The following is a 14,455-nucleotide window of genomic DNA, read 5'->3' as shown; positions in this document are numbered from 1 at the left end:
AGTACTAAGTTAAAAACAGAGTAACGCCTTAAGAAAGATGACATGATGTACAGGGATAGACTCATGCAATATGAAGAAAACTCCATCTTGTTATCCTCGATGGCAACAATACAATATGTGCCTTGCTGCCCTTACTGTCACCGGGAAAGGACACCGCAAGATTGAACCCAAAGCTAAGCACTTCTCCCATTGCAAGAAAGAACAATCTAGTAGGCCAAACCAAATTGATAATTCGAAGAGACTTGCAAAGATAACCAGTCATACATAAAAGAATTCAGAGAAGATTCAAATGTTATTCATAGATAGACTTGATCATAAACCCACAATTCATCGGGCTCAACAAACACACCGCAAAAAGAAGATTACATCAAATAGATCTCCACAAGAGAGGGGGAGAACATTGTATTGAGATCCAAAAAGAGAGAAGAAGCCATCTAGCTACTAACTATGGACCCGTAGGTCTGAGGTAAACAACTCACACTTCATCGGAGAGGCTATGGTGTTGATATAGAAGCCCTCCGTGATCGATGCCCCCTCTGGCGGAGCTCCGGAAATAGGTCCCAAGATGAGATCTCGTGGATACAGAAAGTTGCGGCGGTGGAATTAAGTTTTTGGCTCCGTATCTGATTGTTTGGGGGTACGTGGGTATATATAGGAGGAATAAGTACGTCGGTGGAGCAATAGGGGGCCCACGAGGATGGAGGGCACGCTTGGGGGGGGGGGTAGGCGCGCCCCCCTACCTCGTGGCCTCCTGTTACATGTCTTGACGTAGGGTCCAAGTCTCCTGAGTTGTATTCGATGAGAAAATCACATTGCCGAAGGTTTCATTCCGTTTGGACTCCGTTTGATATTTCTTTTCTTCGAAACCCTAAAACCGGCAAAAAACAGCAATTCTGGGCTGGGCCTCCGGTTAATAGGTTAGTCCCAAAAATAATATAAAAGTGGATAATAAAGCCCAATAATGTCCAAAACAGTAGATAATATAGCATGGAGCAATCAAAAATTATAGATACATCGGAGACGTATCAAGCATCCCCAAGCTTAATTCCTGCTCGTCCTCGAGTAGGTAAATGATAAAAACAGAATTTTTGATGCAGAGTACTACTTGGCATAATTTTAATGTAATTCTTCTTAATTGTGGTATGAATATTCAGATCCAAAAGATTCAAGACAAAAGTTCATATTGACATAAAAATGATAATACTTCAAGCATACTAACAAAGCAATTATGTCTTCTCAAAATAACATGGCTAAAGAAAGTTATCCCTACAAAATCATATAGTCTGGCTATGCTCTATCTTCACCACACAAAATATTTAAATCATGCACAACCCCGATGACAAGCCAAGCAATTGTTTCATACTTTTGACATTCTCAAAACTTTTTCAATCTTCACGCAATACATGAGCGTGAGCCATGGATATAGCACTATAGGTGGGATAGAGTGGTGGTTGTGGAGAAGACAAAAGGGGGAAGATAGTCTCACATCAACTAGGCGTATCAATGGGCTATGGAGATGCCCATCAATAGATATCAATGTGAGTGAGTAGGGATTGTCATGCAACGGATGCACTAGAGCTATAAGTATATGAAAGCTTAAAAAGAAACTAAGTGGGTGTGCATCCAACTTGCTTGCTCATGAAGACCTAGGGCAATTTGAGGAAGCCCATCATTGGAATATACAAGCCAAGTTCTATAATGAAAGATTCTCACTAGTATATGAAAGTGATAACATGAGAGACTCTCTACTATGAAGATCATGGTGCTACTTTGAAGCACAAGTGTGATAAAAGGATAGTAACGTTGTCCCTTCTCTCTTTTTCTCTCATTTTTTTATTTTTTTGGGCCTTTTCTCTTTTTTTTTTATTTGGGCTTCTTTGGCCTCTTTTATTTATTTTTCGTCAGGAGTCTCATCCCGACTTGTGGGGGAATCATAGTCTCCATCATCCTTTCCTCACTGGGACAATGCTCTAATAATGATGATCATCACACTTCTATTTTTCTTACAACTCAACAATTACAACTCGATACTTGAAACAAAATATGACTCTATATGAATGCCTCCGACGATGTATCGGGATATGCAATGATGCATGAGTGACAAGTATGAAAGAATTATGAATGGTGGCTTTGCCACAAATACTATGTCAACTACATGATCATGCTAAGCAATATGACAATGATGGAGTGTGTCATAAACGGAACGGTGGAAAGTTGCATGGCAATATATCTCAGAATGGCTATTGAAATTCCATAATAGGTAGGTATGGTGGCTGTTTTGAGAAAGGTATGTGGTGGGTGTATGATACCGGCGAAAGGTGCGCGGTATTAGAGAGGCTAGCAAAGGTGGAAGGGTGAGAGTGCGTATAATCCATGGACTCAAAATTAGTCATGAAGAACTCATATACTTATTGCAAAAATCTACAAGTTATCAAAGCAAAGTATTATGCGCATGCTCCTAGGGGGATAGATTGGTAGGAAAAGACCATCGCTCGTCCCCGACCACCACTCATAAGGAAGACAATCAATAAATAAATCATGCTCCGACTTCATCACATAGCGGTTCACCATACGTGCATGATACGGGAATCACAAGCTTCGACACAAGTATTTCTCAAATTCAGAACTACTCAACTAGCATGACTTTAATATCACCATCTCCATATCTCAAAACAATTATCAAGTATCAAACTTCTCGTAGTATTCAACACACTCATAAGAGAGTTTTATTATTAATCTTGCATACCAAGCATATTAGGATTTTAAGCAAATTATCATGCTATTTAAGACTCTCAAAATAATCTAAGTGAAACATGAGAGATCAATAGTTTCTATAAACAAATCCACCATCGTGCTCTAAAAGATATAAATGAAGTACTAGAGCAAAATTATATAGCTCAAAAGATATAAGCGAAGCACATAGAGTATTCTAACAAATTCCAAATCATGTATGGCTCTCTCAAAAGGTGTGTACAGCAAGGATGATTGTGGTAAACTAACAAGCAAAGACTCAAATCACACAAGACGCTCCAAGCAAAACACATATCACATGGTAAATAAAAATATAGCTCCAAGTAAAGTTACCGATAGAAGTAGATGAAAGAGGGGATGCCTTCCGGGGCATCCCCAAGCTTTGGCTTTTAGGTGTCCTTAGATTATCTTGGGGGTGCCATGGGAATCCCCAAGCTTAGGCCCTTGCCACTCCTTGTTCCATAATCCATCAAATCTTTACCCAAAACTTGAAAACTTCACAACACAAAACTTAAAGTAGAAAGTCTCGTGAGCTCCGTTAGCGAAAGAGAATAAAAGATCACTTCAAGGTACTGTAATGAACTAATTCTTTATTTATATGGGTGTTATACCTACTGCATTCCAATTTCTCTATGGTTTATAAACTATTTTACTAGCCATAGATTCATCAAAATAAGCAAACAACACACGAAAAACAGAATCTGTCAAAAACAGAACAGTCTGTAGTAATCTGTAGCTAGCGCAAGATCTGGAACCCCAAAAATTCTAAAATAAATTGCTGGATGTGAGGAATTTATCTATTCATCATCTTCAAAAAGAATTAACTAAATAACACTTTCCAAATAAAACTGACAGCAGTTCTCGTGAGCGCTAAAGTTTCTCTTTTTTACAGCAAGTTCAACAAGACTTTCCCCAATTCTTCCCAACAGTTCGACTTGGCACAAACACTAATTAAACACAAAAAAACACAACCAAAACAGAGGCTATATAAATTATCTATTGAATAACAGAAAGGATAAATATTGGGTTGTCTCCCAACAAGCGTTTTTCTTTAAAGCCTTATAGCTAGGCATAATATTTCAATGATGCTCACATGAAAGACAAGAATTGAAGCACAAAGATAGCATCATAAAACATGTGACAAATACATCTAAGTCTAACATACTTCCTATACATAGGCATCTTATAGGCAAACAAATTATCAAGGCAAACAAAAACTAGCATATTGAAGGAAGCGGAAAGAAACAATAGCAATCTCAACATAACGAGAGGTAATTTAGTAACATGAAAATTTCTACCACCATATTTTCCTCTCTCATAATAATTACATGTAGGATCATAAGAAAATTCAACAAAATAGCTATCACACAAAATATTTTCAACATGATCCACATGCATGCAAAGTTGACACTCTTCCAAAATAGTGGGATTAACATTAACTAAAGTCATGATCTCTCCAGACCCATTTTTATCAAAAAATCATAAGATTGAACATTCTCCAAATATGTGAGATCTAAAGTTGACACTCTTCCAAACCCACTTTCAATAGAATTGCAAACACTATTATCAATCTCATATTCATCATGGGGCTTAAATAAATTTTCAAGATCAAAAGAAGAATCACCCCAATCATGATCATTGCAACAAGTAGAGGACATAGCAAAACTAGCATCCCCAAGCTTAGGGTTTTGCATATTATTAGCACAATTTGCATAAATAGAATTTATAATAAAATCATTGCAATCATGCTTTTTATTCAAAGATCTATCGTGAATCGCTTCATAAAGTAATTCATCACACTTTTCAGATTCACGAATTTCAAGCAAAACTTCATAAAGATAATCTAGTGCACAAAACTCACTAGCAATTGGTTCATCATAATTGGATCTCTTAAAAAGATTAGCAAGTGGATGAACCCATTGATCTTACTTTCTCTGTTTTGTAATAAATAAACAACTATCCCAACCATACGAGCAAACAAGAAACGGGCAAAAAGAAGCAAATAGAGAAAGAGAGGGAGGATAGAGAGAGATGGCGAATAAAACGACAAGGGTGAAATGGGGGGAGAAGAAAACGAGAGGCAAGTGGCAAATAATGTAATGCGGGAGATAAGGGTATGTGATGGGTACTTGGTATATTGACTTTTGCGTAGACCTCCCTGGCAACGGCGCCATAAATCCTTCTTGCTACCCCTTTTAGCACTACGTTGGTTTTCCCCGAAGAGGAAGGGATGATGCAGCAAAGTAGCGTAAGTATTTCCCTCGGTTTTTGAGAACCAAGGTATCAATCCAGTAGGAGGCTACGTGTGAGTCCCTCGTACCTGCACAAAACAAATAAATCATTGCAACCAACGCAAATAGGGGTTGTCAATCCCTATAGGGCCACTTACGAGAGTGAGATCTGATAGATATGATAAGATAATTTTTTTGGTATTTTTATGATAAAGATGCAAAGTAAAATAAAAGCAAAGTAAATAGCAAAGTAAATAACTAAGTAGTAGGAGATTGATATGATAAAGATAGACCCGGGGGCCATAGGTTTCACTAGTGGCTTCTCTCGAAAGCATAAGTATTCTACGGTGGGTGAACAAATTACTGTTGAGCGATTGACAGAATTGAGCATAGTTATGAGAATATCTAGGTATGATCATGTATATAGGCATCACGTCCGAGACAAGTAGACTGACTCCTGCATGCATCTACTACTATTACTCCACTCATCGACCGCTATCCAGCATGCATCTAGAGTATTAAGTTAAAAACAGAGTAACACCTTAAGCAAGATGACATGATGTACAGGGATAGACTCATGCAATATGAAGAAAACCCCATCTTGTTATCCTCGATGGCAACAATACAAAACGTGCCTTGCTGCCCTTACTGTCACCGGGAAAGGACACCGCAAGATTGAACCCAAAGCTAAGCACTTCTCCCATTGCAAGAAAGATCAATCTAGTAGGCCAAACCAAACTGATAATTCGAAGAGACTTGCAAAGATAACCAATCATACATAAAAGAATTCAGAGAAGATTCAAATATTATTCATAGATAAACTTGATCATAAACCCACAATTCATCGGTCTCAACAAACACACCGCAAAAAGAAGATTACAGCGAATAGATCTCCACAAGAGAGGGGGAGAACATTGTATTGAGATCCAAAAAGAGAGAAGAAGCCATCTAGATACTAACTATGGACCCGTAGGTCTGAGGTAAACTACTCACACTTCATCGGAGAGGCTATGGTGTTGATGTAGAAGCCCTCCGTGATCGATGCCCCCTCCGGCGGAGCTCCGGAACAGGCCCCAAGATGGGATCTCGTGGATACAGAAAGTTGCGGCGGTGGAATTAGGTTTTGGCTCTGTATCTGATCGTTTGGGGGTACGTGGGTATATATAGGAGGAAGAAGTACGTCGGTGGAGCAACAGGGGGCCCGCGAGGGTGGAGGGCTCGCCTGGGAGGGGGGGTAGGCGCGCCCCCTACCTCATGGCCTCCTGTTACGTGTCTTGACGTAGGGTCCAAGTCTCCTGAGTTGTATTCGATGAGAAAATCTCGTTCCCGAAGGTTTCATTCCGTTTGGACTCCGTTTGATATTCGTTTTGTTCGAAACCCTAAAACAGGCAAAAAAATAGCAATTCTGGGCTGGGCCTCCGGTTAATAGGTTAGTCCTCAAAATAATATAAAAGTGGATAATAAAGCCCAATAATGTCCAAAGTAGTAGATAATATAGCATGGAGCAATCAAAAAATATAGATACCTTGGAGACGTTTCAGTGTGCTTCAGAGACGTATGTAAAGGTGTGGTGGTCACCTTCAAGATCAACCCTGATGGTATCCCGACTAGGGGGAGGGGGCTCTCATCATATTGACTTCTAGACTAATGGGCCGGGCCGAGGACCCCCATGTCGGTTATGTTCTGGGCCACTTCGGGCTGCCCATGACGATTGCAAGGAAGATCCAGAAGACTTGACGTATATAAGAAGATGTTGACTTCGTCGTGGAGGACTCTGTCTCCATGTACATAGCCAACTAGAGTCTTGTAAGCTTGAGACCCCATGTACCTATATAATCCGAGAGGCCCGGCTCGTTGAAACACATTTAATCGTGTGGTAGCTTCGTCTCTGCCGGCAGTGCCCTCATTGCCAACTCGAATGGCTACCTTGGCCAAGCCTAGCCCTTCACCCTAGGCCCAGCCGTCAGGCTCGACAACATGGACTATAGCACGGATTGGCATGGTGAGATTGAGAAACAGTATAATAGAGCCACCTACGAAGCCTCTTAGTGATTTGGCACTCTCATCCGTTGGATCGCTCTAACGTACGTTTTAGATCAGCTCGGTCATCCACAGGTCGTTTAAGACCTCCCCACAACGTTTCGCGGGCTGCTGCTCCGCAGAGTAACCTGCGGTTTCTGTCCGTAATCGGGCTGTAAAGGCCCAGGTCCAGTGGAAGTTGCGAATCCAGCACAACTTCCTTGGTTCGTCGCTCTATCTCTCCCCTTTTTACCCCATCGATCGATGACGCCTCTTCTCCCCTCACCTGCGGCGGCTCCTATCCCCTGAGCACGACCATGCGCTTCCCTCGCGGCGATCTTCTCCTCCTCTTCACCCATACTCTCTCACAGCCCTTTTCAGTCGTCGCCTAGCTACCTCCGTCCTCTCACCGCCAAGGAACATACGAGCCACTGCCGGCGCTGTCTCTTCTGGCAACTGGCAAGTGACCCCGCCACGCCGTCCACGGCACCACCTCCATCACTGATCCCTATTTTCTAGCTCTCATGGACTGCTCGTGAGTTGTTGCCCTCCTCACCGTCAGGACAACTGCGAGCCTGTTGCCGTTTGTTGCCATGGCCCATGGATCTTCTCTGCTGGGTGCTGGCACCTCCAAAGGTATACTAACCTCATCCACATAACCACTACCATCCTCACAGTACACCACACTTTGATTGTGTGATGTTTGCTTTTGTTAAATTAAGGTGATTCAGGTTGTTATGCATTTTTCATTTCAAGCAATTTACCAACTTCATGATTTTTCTTTGATTAAAAGGAGTTAGCCACGTTTTCATTGGCCTTTCTTCTCTGAATTTTCCGCCAGTTGACATGACATAGCAGGTAAATTCTGGGTTCCATGTATATGATTGAAGCCGTTACATGCATATTAGTTCTTTACATTGTACTACATAAATCTGCAGGTTAGGATCACAAATTCACAATTGATAAAGTTGTACTTGATGAAAGTTTTGGCTTCCTGGGTTGCTGATAAATCTCAATGGAGTTGAAGGTGACCTGGCAAACACGAACTAATGATTTTATTTTAGAGATCATAAGCAGTTTTCTCTGTACGGTGCCTTTTTTACCAATTTAATAGTAATTACAGTTGATGCCATATATACTAATGGGATTCAACTATTCTTTGCAGGTCACTCACAAGGCAGTGGTTGGTATTACTGTATGTGAAGATTGAATGTTGATAGCATTGAACATAGTTAAGAGGATTTGTTTATCAGATTAGCCTCATACCCAAATTTGTCTTTTAATACTGTATAATATTTTTGTATGGTATTACAGTGCCTTTTATTTCACTACGAATAGTTTCGCTCAAGAAATTTTAGAGGCAAGATATGCTTTTCGCTAACTCTGATCTCCATTTTTTTGTTTTCAACTTGGACTTTTGTTTAGAGCTTGATTCAGGGCCTCATAGATTTTAGTGAGCGGGGCCTCACAATATAGATGCAATAAATTTCCAATGTTTTTGTGGCATCATGTTCTCTAGGAAGAAGTTTGTGTTTGCATAATTCACTAATAAATACAAAATACAGGTTAGACAGATTATTAATTATTCGACCAACAAATTGGTTGTTGCGAGTAACAGTGCGAATATATATATATATATTTCTAGGCCTACTTCTTTAATGACTTTCAGAACACTTCTTGTTTCAACATTCCTCTCATGTTTGTTGTTGCTCGCTTACTCCTTCATGCATGCTTCAAATACCTATATTAATACTATTACTATCCAGTTGTTGAGTGACAAATGTTTCAAAGGTAACCATCTTATCTCAGTTTTGGTGTGGCATCTTCGATTTTGTAAGATATAAGTACTATCATATGGTAAGAAAAAGCACAACTGTGTGTGCAGACTAAGAAAGATCTGTAATATAATTAAGACAATTCATTGTACATCAGGCTTTCAATGAACATATCTCTGCAAATTCGCTACGAGCATGTAGAAAATATGACAGAACCACATGTTTCCGTAGATAAGAGCATGACAATAATTCAAGTGAAGGTCTTTGTCTCTTATAATGCTAAGCGTGCAACTAATTAAGGTTGCGTTTGCTCCAGTGGCATCAATACATTCTATTGATTTACATATCTTTAGGTATTTCTATTATGTCCACCTAACATGATTAGGCGTGTATTATTTACCATATCTAATTGTTTATTCTAAGTTACTTAAATGTTTATCAATGCCCCAAAGATAGTAGGGCTTGCTGGATGTCACTCAAATAAAATCATTCACAAACCAGTTGAGTATTTGCGGGTTTAATTTCCTTACACATTTATATTATTCTTTCCTTGAGACTGACGGGCGCTGCAACGCGCACATTCCTGTTCTAGTGATCTTTACGAACGTGGTATCCTGCCAGGATGAGGAGGAGCGAGAGCCGCTTGGCCCGAGCCCGATGTTAGATCAGGCTCATGATGACCATGAGAATCTTCTTCTGAGGCCAACCTTAGATCGGACCCCAAAGCTGCTCCCATGGCCCAGGTGTCAGATAAGGTTATGGCTGAGCATGAGAGCATGAGATCGATGTTAGAGCGGATCTCAAAGCTGCATCATCTGGCCGTGATTTCGGATCGAGGTCTAGAGGAACGTTCAGAATCTTTTCCAGGATGGATGTTAAGTCAGACCTTGAAGCCGTCTTCCTTGATATCGGCGTCAGGCCAAAGCCAGGAAGAGCGTAAGAAATCTCTTTGGACCGGGACTTCAGATTGGCTCCAGAAGTTTGCAACATCAAGCAGCCCAATCCCGGTGTACGATCGGTTCTGGGAACCCCAGAGAGAGGTCGGAATTTATGGCTCACCCACCACCCATCTCGTCACTAACATCAAAGATTCAATCGACAGTGCCGATGACGACACCAAAGTCCTGAAAGATTAGATCGGCGTGTCCTCGGCGACAGGTTATCATGTTTTCTCCCTATCTTAATAAAACAATGTGCAATTCTCTCGTGCTTTCTAAAAAAGGGGGCGAGGGCCTCTCCTGGAAGCCGCTCCACACGGTCATGTAACCTGGCAGCCCATCGTCACTCAAGGATGTGGCCTTACCTGCTGCAAGAGACAACGGTGTACTCCTTCCTGTGGAGGCTCGTGCATGTTCCACGGAGGAGGTGAGCGCATGGCCGGTAGGGCTGTTCTTTTTGTAGCAATAAACTAATTGGGTTTTTGTTTTGGTTGGTTCTACGTGCCGAATTAGACCATAAGATTTCACCAGAATTAAGCCCTGACCGGTTTCTTATTAATCGAGATTTGTTTTGAGTGTAACAAACTTATTTATTTGAGTTGTGAGACATTGTAAGGACAACCAAACACTATTTTGTAACTAGGGTGTTTTCAGACGGATATTCGTTTCTGAGCTCGGGCTCAAATGCTCCCGAAATCTCTCCTGTCAGCTCTCATGTGGATATGTGCCTGGTGGCGTATTCATGTGTGTAGAGTAGATGTATGGGAATTAACAAAAACTAGGCATGCAGGTGCATTAAATGTGTAGGCAGCCGTTTGGTCAAGGCGGAATAGAAACCAAGCAAATGGCTCAGTTGTTTTCCTGTACTATGCTGAGCCGTTTCCATTCTGCTTCCGACCACCGCCGTCAGTGTCTCCCGTCGTCCCACTTGCAGCCGATTCAAACACAGATGGAGCCATGAGCAGGGGAAGCTGGGATCTATTTTTTTTTCAAACTCTACCAGTGGATGCCGAATCAAAAGAATGGCTCGCAGTCCAGCTAGTGCAGTGGGGTGGCGTCCACCAGCCAGCTCTGCACAAACTGCATTTACCCGGTTCAAATTTTGAAAGCCAAGACGCACAAACTGGCGTCATGTCAAGCTGCATGCCATGGCTAGATCCAGTAATTACATGTGTGATGACCACAGTAGGAAATACTCAACTCCACATCAGGCATGTCACTCAAAAACTTTCAAACGTGGACAATTTAAGATTTCAGAAATGTGAACCCCAACAATTTATTGATCTACAACAACAAAGTTTACTCATTAATTCAACATGTCTACTGTATTGAATCAAAGGAACAAGCGTGGAGCAAATGCTCGCTGAAACACACCAGAAAATCCTCAGTTTACAGAGTTTTGCAATCTGCAGAATCAAGCATGAAATTTTTCTCAGCTATAACAAGCGGCCGTGTGCACGTGTTCCGTTGGTGTCCTTCCATCCCACAAGTTCTTGCATTTGCCATGTTTTTGTCATTTCTTGGGGTCATCCCCAGTTAAAGGCAGGTGGTTCTCTTGTGACCTTCGCGCCGACAAATGCTGCAGAAACATTTTCGCTTGCTCAGCCTCTCGTAAGGAACCTTCTCTCTGCTGTTAGTTGGACGTCCGAGACCTCTCTGCTTATCTGGTGCAGCTAAACCGTGTAGGGCATTCACACTTGCAGACCGGCCACCACTCTCTTCACGACAAGTACCGTTAGTGCCCACAAAATCAACCTCCCCATTGCCTGCCATTCTACCACCAGGCAGAATTGCCAGGCGGTCCTCAAATCCTAACCCGTCCCTTTTCTCGGCGAAAGGAACCCCGCTCACCACCAAAGCTTTCAGGCCGGCAGACATGTGCCACAAGACAGAAGGATAATTCCTTTTAACCAACAGGGGTTTTCCTGTTGCACAGTCATTCTCACAATTCTTATTTAGAGAACATGCTTAGTTTTAGAACTGCAATTCAGATCCGAAGTTGCAAGGTAAATTTGGTCATCATCGGGTAAAATGATGAAAACAAATAATATGCACATCTATGGCAGCCAAAATCTTTCTCATTTTTTTTAGAAAAGGAGGATGACCCCCGGCCTCTGCATCTGGGAGATGCATACGGTCACTTTATTGATTATTCTCGAGGACCTTACAAAGTATTACAACAATATGCCTGAATCTACCATCTTGGCAACATATGGCAGTACTCCTATCCATATGATGAATGGGTGCTACCTGGGCCACATACCCGGTCTACTCACCTAAGCCTATCATCAAAAGCCAAAAGCCCCAGCCGAGCCGCATACCAGGTTTGGGGCATAAATTGGTCTGACGCACTCACATGTGTCGTCGCCGCCATCTTTCATAGGTCCGTCTTCAGAGCAGATATTGAGACTTCTACCTTGTCAGGCCACTCCGTCATCGATGCCACCTTGACGCCAGACAACTACCTCCACCTGCGCGAGTCCATCACGGCGCATCGGGCGCCGAGTCTCCACTGCACCACGCCGCCGAGATCCGCCGTCATCAATGTGAAGGATGAAGTACCGCTCCACCAAAAAAGGCGCCCGCTGGTCCCTTGATCCCGTGTACGCCTCCAAGAATGACGCCCCCAAGGAGGAAACGACACCAACGCGCCGCCGTCATCCGATCAACTGATCTAGGGTTTCCCCCGAAGGTAGCGGATAGAGGTCTAGAGCTTCTCCACGGCGATGCCTTCAAGAAGGTAATGACACCACATGGTGCCACCAACGCCGGTCTTGGCATCAAGCCGAGCACACGGTTTTCACCCGGATCCGCTCGAAGAACCTCCATCACGTATTGTGCGCACGGTCACCGCCGATCTGAGCCGCCGCATAGGGCGCAGGCCGCACCGGCCAGATCAGATCGGTCCGCAGGGCACAACCTGCATGGTGCCGACCCAACCACCAGGCCCTCCATGCCGCCACCGCCGATCCGAGGTCAGATGGTGTTTCGCCGCAGACCCGGCCGCCGCCGCCGAACGCCGCCACGCAGCCCGAGACAGGGCCGGCTGCCGCACGCCACCATCGCCGCCCTTGGCCGAGGCAGCCGCCACGCCGCCGCCGGAAGGCAGGCCCGCCGCGCCGCCAGGCCAGATCGGCCGTGCCACCCACGCCGCGGGGCTCCGCACCGCCCGCACGGCGCAGGCAAGAGGGAAGACCCCCGCCACCGCCATCAGCCCGGGGCTATAGCCGGCGGCGTCCTTCGGCGGCGGCGGAGGGAAGGGAGGACGGATGGGAACCCCCGGCGGCTAGGGTTTTAGATCCCGCCCGAGTTGCCCGAGCAGGGGCGACGCGGAGGGAGGGGGCCAAAATCTTTCTCATAAATCATTTTATTGGAAACTGGCTTACTTAAGAGCAATTTAGATCTGAAAATTGCACATATAATAAATTTGAGCATCACCAAGTAGCAATATGAAAAAAGCAATGATATGCACAGGTATGGTAGCCGGAAAGTACAAACCAGAACATGATAGTGATGTGGTGAATATTCAACCTAATATGATATGCAGAGGTGTGCACATACTGAATATTCAACCTAACTCGGTCAACCTGGCCTGACCTTCTGGTTCTTTGGCTTAACACCTAAATCCGAGCGCTTCTCCTGGAGACTTGTAATTTCTGAGCTTACCAAGTAGTACCTTTTGGGCCTGCCATGTGAATGATCATTTCAAAGCAAAAACTAGTGATTTGGTGAGAACCAAAATCCAATTTTAGTCAGAAATGCTACTGAACATCTATGTGCATATTTAGTACCAATGCATATTTGGTCAACTTAGCAATTACTTCAAGATTTCAATAGCAGCAATACATGATATCTTTTCTACATAGCTAGGAGGTAGAACTAAAAAAGAAAACAACTTAATGTTCAATGATTTGTAATGCCTGATGCCTCCTCCACAAGAAAATTATTAGTTTCTCTTGAGCACATAAACTAATCCAACCTGATTTTTTAAAGCTAACCGTTACTACATCTGAAACCTTTCACATGTACATCAGACAAATTTTAAAATGCTGTGCCACCTAATCATCATATAACAATATGCATATGTAACAGGCCTAAGCTTTCAGTTAGCTTCATCATTAATTCAAGTGAGACCAAAAATAAATTAATATAGCCCCAGGATGAGCATGTCAATGAACGTACAGCGGTAAACAACACAAAACAATTATCCTCTTCGTCCATCCAGGTGTTTCTGGGTTACCCTGTCAATAGATTGCGCGGACGCAGTGGGTGATATCTCCCGCTACCGTCGGTCGCCGCAGCTCGGCCTACCAGCGCCACCACCGTCAACTTGCTGCCGCATCCAGATGCAACATTCCGGGCTTCCTGGCCGGCTGGATTCACTTCGTCAGGCGTTAACAATGCAAGAGGTACTGGATCTGGGTGTTCAAGGCTGTCGACAAACTCCTCCTGGACGAGAAATCTGAAAGAAAAAACAAACAATGGAGGGTGGACAATTCATCGATTCAGTTATTTTGCCGAAGCATGCCGTCAAATAAAAAAACAAAAATAAGGAGATTAACAGATTCATGCAGGAGACAGATCCACTTACCGGTCGACGGTATCCTGCAAGAATTCAAGGCCGGCATCTTCCATCACTGCTACGCCGGGGATTCAAGCAGCCGCCGCAGGTCCAAAGAGTACTCGGATTCGGGCAAAAGACGGCTGAGTGGGGGTGCGACTGGATCCGGTGGGGGATAGG

At 43.4% G+C, this 14,455-nt stretch overlaps 1 protein-coding gene across 1 annotated transcript; it reads right to left on the bottom strand.

Annotated features, from left to right (window-relative positions):
• Positions 1-13,105: 13,105 nt before the first annotated feature.
• LOC119297499 lies at positions 13,106-14,455 on the bottom strand. The gene is made up of 3 exons (XM_037575267.1): positions 14,306-14,455; positions 13,955-14,176; positions 13,106-13,399 (listed from the first exon to the last, which is right to left on the bottom strand). The coding sequence occupies exons 1-3, from the start codon at positions 14,347-14,349 to the stop codon at positions 13,297-13,299; spliced, it is 369 nt and encodes a 122-aa protein (XP_037431164.1). The 5' UTR covers positions 14,350-14,455; the 3' UTR covers positions 13,106-13,296.

Source organism: Triticum dicoccoides, chromosome 5A, assembly GCF_002162155.2.
Source record: "Triticum dicoccoides isolate Atlit2015 ecotype Zavitan chromosome 5A, WEW_v2.0, whole genome shotgun sequence".
NCBI classification, from domain to species: Eukaryota; Viridiplantae; Streptophyta; class Magnoliopsida; order Poales; family Poaceae; genus Triticum; species Triticum dicoccoides.
The sequence above is the reverse complement of the archived record's forward strand: the minus strand, read 5'-3'. Positions and strand labels throughout refer to the sequence as shown.

Coding starts and splice junctions, on each gene's coding strand:
- LOC119297499 (XM_037575267.1), bottom strand. CDS start 14,349: ATGGAAGATGCCGGCCTTGAATTCTTGCAGGATACCGTCGACCG. Junction 14,177..14,305: donor TTGCAGGATACCGTCGACCG/GTAAGTGGATCT, acceptor TTTTTCTTTCAG/ATTTCTCGTCCAGGAGGAGT. Junction 13,400..13,954: donor CCGCGCAATCTATTGACAGG/GTAACCCAGAAA, acceptor TTCACATGGCAG/GCCCAAAAGGTACTACTTGG.